This window comes from Elgaria multicarinata, chromosome 10 (assembly GCF_023053635.1).
Source record: "Elgaria multicarinata webbii isolate HBS135686 ecotype San Diego chromosome 10, rElgMul1.1.pri, whole genome shotgun sequence".
NCBI lineage: Eukaryota > Metazoa > Chordata > Lepidosauria > Squamata > Anguidae > Elgaria > Elgaria multicarinata.
This window is the reverse complement of record NC_086180.1, coordinates 72,837,075-72,848,739: the sequence shown is the minus strand read 5'-3', so window position 1 is coordinate 72,848,739 and position 11,665 is coordinate 72,837,075. Positions and strand designations below refer to the sequence as shown.

General features: G+C 38.7%; 1 protein-coding gene across 1 annotated transcript in view; it reads left to right on the top strand.

Annotated features, from left to right (window-relative positions):
- The first annotated feature begins 1,192 nt into the window (after positions 1-1,192).
- Positions 1,193-11,665, top strand: part of ANXA10 (annexin A10) — a 34,757-nt gene continuing 24,284 nt past the window's right edge. Inside the window, exons 1-2 of the mRNA XM_063135575.1 lie at positions 1,193-1,210; positions 10,191-10,272. Of these exons, the coding sequence (XP_062991645.1) occupies positions 1,193-1,210; positions 10,191-10,272 (100 nt within the window). The remainder of the gene's footprint in view (positions 1,211-10,190; positions 10,273-11,665) is intronic.

The window sequence follows — 11,665 nt, the reverse complement described above, 5'->3', positions numbered from 1 at the left end:
ACAAATGAGTAAGGATTTAGTTATAGGACATTAAAAGTTAATAGAAACATAGATTTTAAGCGTCATGGAACTGGTTGAACCAGTTATTTCTCTCATATCTTGGAATGCCACGTCTGTATGTGTTCAGAATGTTTATCAGTACTTTCAGTTTCCCAAGAAATATCAAGAAGATTGATAGTAGGGTGGGCCTTGACATTCAGCAAATTCATTGTCTTTTGTAAGTGGATAATAAAGATTTTGAATATAGAAGTATAAGAGTCAATACCATCCAATGTAAAAATTACAATAAAGAATATTTCAGTGATATGTGTTTACCCATAAAAGAGATAGCTTATGGTTTCCAATCTAGTTTCATATCAAAATATACATTTACTTTCCCAGCTAGGAACCACTTTCATGAATCTTTATATATTTTTATACCGCCAATAACAAAGACTGTTACTGCCAATTGACAGGGGTGAGGGGGACCTGGGTGATCCGAAAACTGTGATTCTGTTGTCTTCTTCTGTATTTTTCAGTTCCTGGAAAAAATCCCAGGTTAAAGTGATATTCACTCACAATAGAACTTTTAAATTATTAGACAAAGACTGTACTAGATCTAATAGTATGTAACCCTGCATACCTTATGAAAACTTCACTAGAAATGCAGCAAATTCCCTGGGATGCTGAAAAATATCCACTCTATTCCTCACCAACTTTAAATGTTCTATATTTCTCCTCCTACACACACACACACACACACTCCTAATCAGTATATTGAGTCAGTAACAGGAAAATGTGAGCAAGGCCCTGTTAAAGTAAATCATTAACACCGGTATTTTTATAGATTAACACTTCGTTCTGTGATTTGTTAAATTCGGTCTCTTGTTTCAACACAGTAGGTAATAGGTTATTGTGCTAAATCTCTGTTTATTTTATGAAATAATTCTGTTTATTCACATCTGAGTAATGGCTAAGTACACACAGTGAAGCTGCAAAAGCAAGGAACATACATTATCAACTTCTCCTCCATCCCAGTTACCTTGGAACCTACAGCGGGTTGGACAAAATTATCAGTTTGATTGGACTGGCCCTGCCAGGTTATATCAACTCCATAGCTTAATAGCATTGGGGTGTTTTCTTTTTTCTCCTCGTCATTCTTTCTTCTGAACTCACTTTCAGACTTGATTCTTATTTGAAGACTTGTGCCAAGATGTATAGCGGGGAATATGTGAGTACAATTCCCCACACTTCTCAAATTATTCTTCACTTCTTTGTTGCAAGAATGATTTAAAAAATCAGTGGTGAACTGGTAGAAAATAGGTTATACAGATTGAAGTCCAGCTGCCATCAATTATCAATAGCTAAGGGTTTGTTCATCTATGACATTCAGAGATGGAAGTCAGTGTGTGTTTGTGTGTGAGAGAGACAGAGACAGAGGCCATGGCTAGACCAGGCCTATATTCCGGGATCATCCGGGGTCATCCCTGTGCATCTAAATGACACACAGGGGATCCCGGGATCAGGCAGGGACCACCCCTCCATTTGCCTGGGATAAACCTTAGGTCTAGCTAAGGCCAAAGACAGCATTTGAGACTGGTAGGGCAAGTTGCTGTGAGGGCCATCCACCAAGCATTACTTTTGGGCAGCTATCATTAACGCCAAGGGGACCTCTGTAAATCCCACTAAAATGAATGGTGATTGTATGGGCACAGGGATCTGGCGAGTGTTCCCTCTTCTCTTTCCATATTCCTTTACGAGCACAGTGTCAGGCTGCGACATTAGTTAGGGAAATATGCTAATATTGAATTATAAACATCTGGTGGAATACCTTTTTTTTACAGCAAATATATTTATGATTGAGTTTGGTTGTGTACCCCTTAAATACATTCTGGATACATGAGTTAAATAAACAAAGGAAAAATGAGATAGGGTAAATGGCAATTAACATGGTCTTAATTTTTTTTTACTAATTCTATGTGTTGTCCAAAGGTAGAACTGTACCTATAACCGCAATAGAGTTAGATCAGGTGCATATGAAATGATCCTATACAGGTTTACTTAGAATTAACTTCCACTGAGTTAAATGAAAGTTAGTCCCAACTATGCACACCTTTCAGGGCTACTTTTAACTTATTGAAAAAGGTATAAAATTTATTATCATGAAAATAATTCTTGGAGGTGGGGGGGATTGCATTTTTTAAACTATTAGTATTTGTTCTCCCCCAGTAATTTTTTTTGTCAAAACTCCATGCTCTTAGTAGAATAATTTAGTCACTTATTAAAACATGCTTTGTCCAAAGATTTACCTTTACTTAGAGGTAAGGCACATTGAGTTCAATGAAGCTTAGTCCCAGGTAAGTGGGTTTAGGACTGCATCCTTAAAAATTGAAAGTTACAACAACAGTGTATAAAACCATAAGGTGTTTGGGACTGACTGCTAAAGTGCTCAACTTATAAAACTGGTACCATGGTGAATAAAGTTAACTGAGTTTGACAAGATCCACAATAAGCAGGATAAGACACTTTAAAATGTTTGAAAACTGTCTATGGAGTGCGTCCTGGGCCCCAACAGTTGTCACTACTGTTATAAACCATTTTAAAGTAGTAGTCCTGCCTTTGACAACCACGTTGCTTAATACGTGAGTGTGAGGGCAATGATGCCACTTAAAGAGTTCATTACTAATATTGCCAGTAATATTTTTGTCGTTTCAAAATGCTTTTAGTGTATGCCTTACAAATTGTTCTGGGGGGAAAAAATCAATAGAACAATTTCTATGGCACAAACAGATTTCTCTCTTAACTATATATCTGAAGGAAAATATTTGTACTAATTAGGTGAATTGCACTGGTGATCAATTTTCTCAACGAAAAGTACTTATTGTTCTAACATTGTATTATTCACTTTCATTTATATTCAGTTTCTTTAATTTCTGATTAACCAAGTTCAATAATATTTGAATAATTCATGTTTTGCTTATGGGCCTGGATTGACTAGATTTACTGCTACTTTTTAAAGGCAGCAAATTATTTCACTGTTGTGTCCAGAACGATACACTTGTTAAATCAGTGCCTTATTTCCTCTTGAGTCAGTTTGCGCATGTGATCTAATTAGGTGAGCAGCAGAACCCGTCAGCAGGGAGTGATAGGCAGGCCTACCCAGATGAATTTTAAATCTAAGAATTTTAAGATGTCATGATTGTTATTTGAATATTGTATCGGATTTATATGCTTTTTTAATCAGTTTTATGTGCTTGATTTATATTGTATTATTGTATTTAATGTTGTTCCCACCTCAATCCAGAGGGAGAGGCGGGTAAGAATTATTATTATTATTATTCTAGAAACTTCACAGAATTTCACATGTGATATCAGAAAAGGCTCCCAGAGCACCTTACAAAGGTTAATATTAAGGCAGCACCTGTCATCAGGCTTATAACCTAAAAGACATGACACCAAAGGAAAGGGGATTGGGAGGGAGGAGGGGAAAAAATCAAAAGTCAGACACTACTTCTTCATATCAAATTGCTTATGGGTAAAGTCAAAACAAGCTCCCTGCAGCTATATGGAGCTAGCTTGGTCTCTCCCTTGCTGTGATCTTCCTGGGAGCAGTAGCAACACCAGGGGGGGAAATCTGGGGAAGGGGGGCACAGGAACAGCAAAATATATTTCTAGGTGGGCAAGATGTTTCCCATATCATGTTAAGATCTCTGAAAGAAAAAAATGGTATATTTCACATTACCGTATTTCTTCGATTCTAAGATGCACTTTTTTCCCTAAATAAGCAGCTCTAAAAATGGGGTGCGCCTTAGAATCGATGGCGTCTTAGAATCGAAGAAATACTGTAAAACTTCCATTCTTAATATATTATTTCTGAAATAAATGGGGGGGAAGTTTCTTTAGGCCTACACCAATGAAGGGGAGATTAATTTTAATTTTGAAAAATATTAATTTGTGGTTAGAATTTATTTATTTATTACTATAAGTCACCCTGTATATAAATAATAAATTAAGTTAATTCTCTCTCCTACATGTCAGAAATTTCCCCTTTTCCTTCAGTGGATTTTTGTTGGTCTGTTGACATCTTGAAGATTATGTCAGTAGCTGCAAAATGAATAGTCTTTGTTGGCTCAAAAACTGCATCTGAACTGTGGAACAGCTACAGAGATGATTATAAATGAATATACTTGTATATTGATTTATTACATTTATATCTCACCTTTTTTCCTGCAAGGAACCCAAGGCGGCATACATAATCCTCTTTTCCATTTTATCCTCACAACAACAACCCTGTGAGGTGGTCTGTGACTGACCTAAAGTCACCCAGTGGCTACCATGGCTGAGCAGGGACTATAACCCAGATCTCCTAATTCCCAGTCCAACACTTTAGCCACTACACCACACTGACTGGTGTGAAAAGTGTATATGTGAAAAGTATATGTAAAAATGCTTTCCCTTCAAATAATGACATGAGTCCAGCAATGTGTGTGGGGGGGTGTCTCCTTGTTTAGGGAGGTGCTTGCCCCCTGCCCCCTCTAGTGCCACCCCTGCCTAGGAGGGGGGGTGTAGAATTCCAGTGGTCCTTGGTTCTCTGGCCAATGGAAGAAACCAGAGCCTCCAGACCCAGGTACTGTTTGTCGGGGCTGTGTGTTCTAACAAGTGAACCGGATCTCAATCTAGTCTTAGAAATATCTCATTTCACACTAGTGCACAATACCAATTGCTTAGCTAGCCTTTTGTACAGCCCTGGTATTTTGTATGCACAAAATACCAGGGCTGGAAAGTAGATAAATATGATCAAGTCTAGTCCCACTATTGGAATGCACAACCAGCCACGCACTATCCCTCTCCAAGTCAAACTGCCATGATACAGAGGACAAATAATTCACAATAGGGCACTGGTATGAACAAATACACCAAGGTTCCTGCGTGAGTAAAATCCACACTCAGCGAATAGATTCATTGTTAGTATAAGATGACTCACACAGATTAACCAGGCCACAGGTTTCATGGAAAGGCAACATTGCTCTAGGATCATTAAGCAATCTGATAATTTCATATGGAAATTAACCAATCAGGAGAGATGTTTGGTGGCGATACAGGAAGCTGCGGAGGAACGAGAGACAAGAGGACAAGTAGACTTCTGCCCATGCAGCATTGGATAAAACCATACATGTTTTAAGAAGCAGGTACTCTTAAGGTGGCCAATTATGCAGGACCTAAAAACAAAACAAAAAAGACACAACTTGCATAATATTAGAATTTACAAATGTTGTGCAAATTAGTGTCCTCTTAATATTCCAATATTATATGCAAATTTAGAAATAATTACTATAATTTATATAGATAGACAATACATCTCACCTTAGTCGGGAAGGCTAGCTGAATGACCTGTTCAAATGTACAGTCTGCCATTCAGGTGATAGCAAGGCAACTTCAAGGCCCATGCTGCTGTCTCTCTTTGACTTTAAACTGGACTTGGACTGGACAGCCCTTTAAGCAGAAGACACCTTCAAACAGAACTTTGTTCTCTGGCAGCTCTTCAAATAGAGGACTGATTTCTGTTGAAGTAGGGCAGCTGGCCACCCTAGGCACTCTTAGTATTGCATGCTATGCATATTAGAGAAATACATATATCAACAACTCTTCTGTTGTTGTTAGTTAATTAGTTAGTTAGCATTAAGGCTGCATCACAAAGGACCTCTTTTTAAAGTAGATTCAATTCATAAGAATTGAACGTAGCTTGTTTTTAAGCGCCGATTCCCAGCTGAAACACATTCAGTCTAAGAAAATTAAATTTCCATTGTTTGTTATCAGAAGAATGTCTTACTAAACAAATATTATTACAAGGCAGTTCACACTTCAGATTGCTTTTGCAGTCACAAGACTTAATCTGAAATTTATGCACCATAGAATTATTAGAAGGGAAAAGAACTAACCAGTAAGTTTAGGCCCTTAAACTGGAACGTGGCCTCTAAGAGCTCCTCCAAAATTGAATTTTGCTCTCTGGGTGAAAGAGGGGGACTTTTAACGAACTCTAAATGTTAGAGTCTGAAGTAAATCTAAAGTAAACAACATATGTCTACTCTGGGCTACAAACCATTCATCATAGAAAGTCCCACAACGGTTCCCTGGAATACTCTGAAGAAAATGTGAACTGCAAGATTTCTGGTCAGGACAAATGACTGGTAATTTTACTTCCTAAACCAACTTGAAGAAAAACTAAATTGGTGACTTTTAAATCAGTGACTTTTAAATTGTTGACTCTTGTTGACTTTATTGGGCTAATTAGATAAATTCTAAGGTTGTGCATCACTTCAGTCCAAATCCAGATTGGGACTGGATCAGGTCAAGGCCTCGAGCAGCCTTGGCCCAACTCAGGGCGATGGCAAGCCACTGCTCCTGCCCACCTGCAGGACTTACCTGATGCGTCCGACAGCCACCCATCCTCAACGAGAGCCACCATTTTAAATGAAGATGGGGGCTATTGTTTCATAGAACTAAGGTCACGAACTACAGCAGTTTAAGAGATGTCTGTGGAAACCAAGCAAACAAAAAGGAAGCCCCTTCTGTCCTAATCCCAATGGCTATGATGATTAGGTGATTAATATTACTTGAGATGTCATGCATTTCATAAAGTCTACAGCTTTTCCATACACTTTTATCAACTGGATTTAGATGTAACACTAGCCATCTCCGAACCACGGTTGGAAGAATGGAGCATTTTTCACACTCCACTATGTTCCCATCTTTGATTAGGGGAAATTTGCACAGAAACAAAAAGAAGGGACGGGGAGGAAGTATGTACATCCCCACCTGATTTCTTAACAATGGATCACAGATCATTTGTGTTTTATCTGCCATAGAGCACTGTATGGGACAACCTTAATTTTTATCCTAGAAATGAGGGCTAGTATGGAACTGGCCCAGCTCTATTCTACTTTTCAGTTCTGAAATTAACAGCTCTGTTTGTTCCCAAAATGTTTTTATATTTCTTTTAGGAAGAAACCCTTTGGCAAAGTGAAAATAGCTGATTTGTGCTATATTGATTTATGTTAGACTCTATAGTAACCCTCTTTGAGTTCAGTATTTTTGTGTGCAGGATACATTACTGGTAATTTTTCTTTTCCTTCCCCTTTCATAGATTGTATTTAGGGGAGCTTTGTAGCCAATTATCCACAGTATTTTGTGATCTGTGTCACAGCAGTTGCAAGCATATACTTTCTATTTTGAGGAGAAACTCTAGTGACTCTGCAGGTTCTTATTCACTTTGATTTATGATGTGCTCTCCCATCCTGAAAAATATTTTAGACTAATCTGCAGAAGGAGTTATTATGATGTGATCAAGGTGTCAAAGCTGCTGGAATCCAATGATGGTACCAGTATAAAGCCCTTCCTGATGTTTCCCTCTCTGATAGATGGAGAGATGTTACTTGAATATTTCTAAGTCTGGCAAGGTATTTTATTCCCCAGAGCATATTTAAGAATTTATTTCTCTTCAACTTTGGGAGAGGTTTTTCTTTCCTTTTTCTTTTGCTAAGGATTTGCACTTATACAATCAAGATTGTCAACGTAGTGCTTTGGAATAATGAGTTCCATTTAAAATAGATCATGAATTAGGAAAATGTCGAAAGGGGAAACAATATACATTCTTAGGTTGACTCTTTCCTAAGTGTGAAGCTGAAATACAAACAGAATGTGACGGTTGTGTTTTCAGTTTCCTTCCTTTCAAACAGATGCACAGGCATCTGTTTCTGTGTACACAGAAAAGCTAAATGACCCTAAACTCCACGTTTTCAAACCATCTAGAATCCATGATTAATTGCATTATAAACATTATTTTCCAGGTGGTATCTTACAGCAAAACTAGATAGGATAGGGCCGCTCCCACATCTGCCAATACCTATATAAAGGGGTCTATATGAAAAAGAACATGACCACCAAAATCTTTTCAACTGAAGCAAGGTGGCTAGGCCCAATCTGAGTAATTCTTCCTCCCCCAGCACCACCCCCTCCCCCAGCACACACCCCACCCACATCCCATCCCATGCTGTTCAGGATGTTCCCCTGGCCCTCCAAAGAAGGTTCTTGGGGTGTGCAGGCAGCTGGAGAAGGGAGAGTCCTAGACAGTCACATGGCATGCACTTCCTTCTGTTCTCAGTTTGGATCCAAGCCATAGTGTTTACATGGGTTAAAACTCTATTAACTGCCCATGACTTTTCAAGCTATCCACTGTATCTACTTTCAGTTTTTTCGCAGAATTGAGATCCAAGTACTACATGATGAGCATTTCCTATCCTGCTTTTCCGCTACATAACCTTTAGATGGCACTGTGGTGTAGTGGAATAGTGCACATACACTGCAAAAAGTGGTTTGTTTTGCTTTCACAATTAAATGGCACATTTCCCCTGCTCTAAAAAAAACCTCCCCAGAAGTGCTAGTTAGACCCAGAAGTGAAACTGGAAGGCCACGTTGTCGACTAAAGAACATATAAACCACTGTAAGTAGGGAATGATAAGCACACAATAAATACCTCTTGTAGAAAACCCCTAATGTCTTAATAAAACATATAGGGCTTTTTTTTTCTTTTTTTACTGAGTCGGGCCATCTAGCCTGGTATTGTCAACTCTGCCAAACAGTGTCTTTCAAAAGTCTCAAGCAGAGGTCTCTCCTTCAGTTTAATTGGAGACACTGGGAATTGAACCAGGGATCTTCCAATAAAAAGCATATATTATACCATTGAGCTATAATCCCTCCCCCAGCTGCCTGCCCCTAGGGTTCCCATTTGAAAAGGATGACAGGCTTCTGTATCTTTAACAGTTGTATAGAAAAAGGAATTTCTGCAGGTCATTTTTATGCATGCAGCACCTGGTGAAATTCCCTCTTCATCACAACAGTAAAAGCTGCAGGAGCCCTGCCCTCTTGACCAGATACAAAAGAGGGCAGGGCTCCTGTAGCTTTAACTGTTGTGATAAAGAGGGAATTTCACCAGGTGCTGCATGCATAAAAATGACACCTGCTGAAATTTCCTTTTCTATACAACTGTTAAAGATACAGGAGCCCTGTCCTCCTTTTCATATGGTCATCCTATCCACCACCAGCATAAGGAATCCTTCTGAGGTACGGGAAGACATTTGAATGCCACAGAGCAATTCAGTAAGAACTGTGCAGTGTAATTAAATAACTGTCCAAAGAGGCCCTTGGTGCAACTGCAAAGGTGCTAAATCAGATATAAATCATCATTCCATTGGCTATCTTGCAAATCTTACATTTCAGCTATATAGTGATTGATAACAACATCTGCATTTAACCCACTCTTCCAAATCTCTACATATATTGACTACTCTTGAACTTGGGATCTTAGTTTCATAGAAGATGGATTATACGCAGGTAAGAAGAAGGAAATTTGATGCATCAAAATTTATGGTGTGTTGAACACTCAAAGATCTTGAAACTCTTCTATGGTGTGTTGCATTCTCAAAGTTCTTGAAAGTATTTACACTGTTGCATCAAGCCGGGTGCCCATGGGCACCATTTTTGCATGGCACCTGTGGATGCCCAACTTGCCGTGGCTTGTCATGTTGTGTGAACCCATGCAGCTAGGGCTGACAACCATCAAATAAGCCATAGCTTGTTTCAGGGTTATTTGAGGGCTGCCTCAAACAATCTCTGCCACCTGGATTTGCATGACAAGGCAAGCTGAGTGCCTATGGATGCCATGCAAAATTGGCAGCCGTGGGTGCCTGGCAAAATACAACAGCCCCCATGGGTAAATTAAACCACAGTGGACTGTCGTGTCATGCATAAGAAATCCAGTAGGTCTGAGAATGTGTTCAAGATTATGGCAGAAATGCAAGTAATGGAAACACCTATACTTTCCCCAATCTGCTGCCCTCCAGATGTGCTGGACTGTAACACCCATCAAAGTTGAATTTTTTGTTTTGTTTTGTGCAGTACTCAGGCAAGTGCCTTTCATATGGCCCCAAAGGAACAGAATTTTGTCAGTTTCAGAGCTTTGTTAATTTCTTTTTTCTGATATCAAAACCAGGAAATTGAATTTGTAGACAGGTGGGAAGTGTTTGTTTGGTTGCTTGGATGGTTTTACATTGCTGCACTTGTTTTCAGGGCAGTGATTATGTACTACTTTGGGGCATTTTCTTTTATTCACCCAGGTTATAAAAAGCCTAACAATGTTCTTTTTCTCCCAACAGATTCAGGGGACAATCTTCCCAGCTCCAAATTTTAACCCTGTAATGGATGCCCAGATGTTAGGGGGAGCTCTACAAGGAATGGGTATATATACTAACTGAAATTCAGAAGCTGTCCTTTATTCTGGCATTTCTGTAAATCCAATTGATGTCAAGCACCTAGCTACAAATGTCTAGCCAAAAAAAGACAGATATTTTCTCTTGCTGATGTCATTAAAAGAATAAATAAATACAATACCAATAATTATTTTTAATCAAAAGAAATCCAGCATTATCATTTGGAGGAATTATAGTGTATAGAGTAGATAGAAAATCCTGTGACAGCTTTTCTAGAAAATAAAAGACATCTTTTCTTCAACAACTCTTTTTTCAAAGAAAATAAAGAGACTTAATTATATGCTCTAGAAGTTGATGCATTTTAAGAAAACTAATGTTTTCCTTAGAATATTATTCAATTACCAGAATAAACCAAACTAAGGTAGCAATCAAAATGGTGCACCATTATTTTTTTCTGAGCTTCTATCTCAAGGGAAGCTACCCCATAATTCTCCCCAAACTGATTTTTTTCTAACTCCCTCCAACTCGAAAAGCAGTTTGGAGATTTGGTGTGAGAATTTTTTCAAGGTGATCTCAACAGGCCTGCTCACAGCCATCTGGAGGATGATTGAATTAATTCCATCTTCAAATTCCCCCCAAATATCATTAATGTCACCCAGATCCGTTTGGGAGACTTTGTCACATCCCCCAGGAAACCTATTATGACCTAGAAACATCCCAGGCTACTCTGGACCTCCCATATGGAAAGGGATGGATGAGACCATTTCACTGTATCAGCAGAGAAGGCTTCCTGTGCATGTCCAAGAAAGACAGAGTGCAGTTTACAAGCCTCCAGAATAGAGCCTGAACCTCCAGAGTCTGGTAAATCCATGTTACAGTATGGAAACAATTCTGACTTATTCAGAAGCCCACAACCTATCTTAGATTGTGATGGTACATTAATTCATTTGCACTCATAGGTACAAATGTTGCGAGAGGGGAACAGCTCACTCTGGCAGCAAGTGTGAGGATGAAGAATTTCCCCCAAATGTTGAAATACATTGATAGACACATTTTCCAATGCCACCTCTTTCCTCTATTTGTTCTCATTAACTCACCAAGACATCTTTTTGTGCATTTGAATAGATCATGTAGGTTGATCAAGTGCTTATAACAACGTCTGATAAATAATATGCCACATTCCATACACGATTATCACTGAAAGTATCTTGAACATCCATCAAGAATACCTCTTGCTCAATACAAGGTCATCTTTAGAAATTTTATTTCTAGCAGTTTGCAAAAAATGTAGGATGACTCCCATTCCCCCCCCCCCCCGCAAAGGACAAATATTCATTCTAAGGTGATTCAGTTATAAATGTTAGAAAAGTCATCCATAGCCCAGCTGTAGATTTGTGGCTTCTTCCCTAAATATATGTATC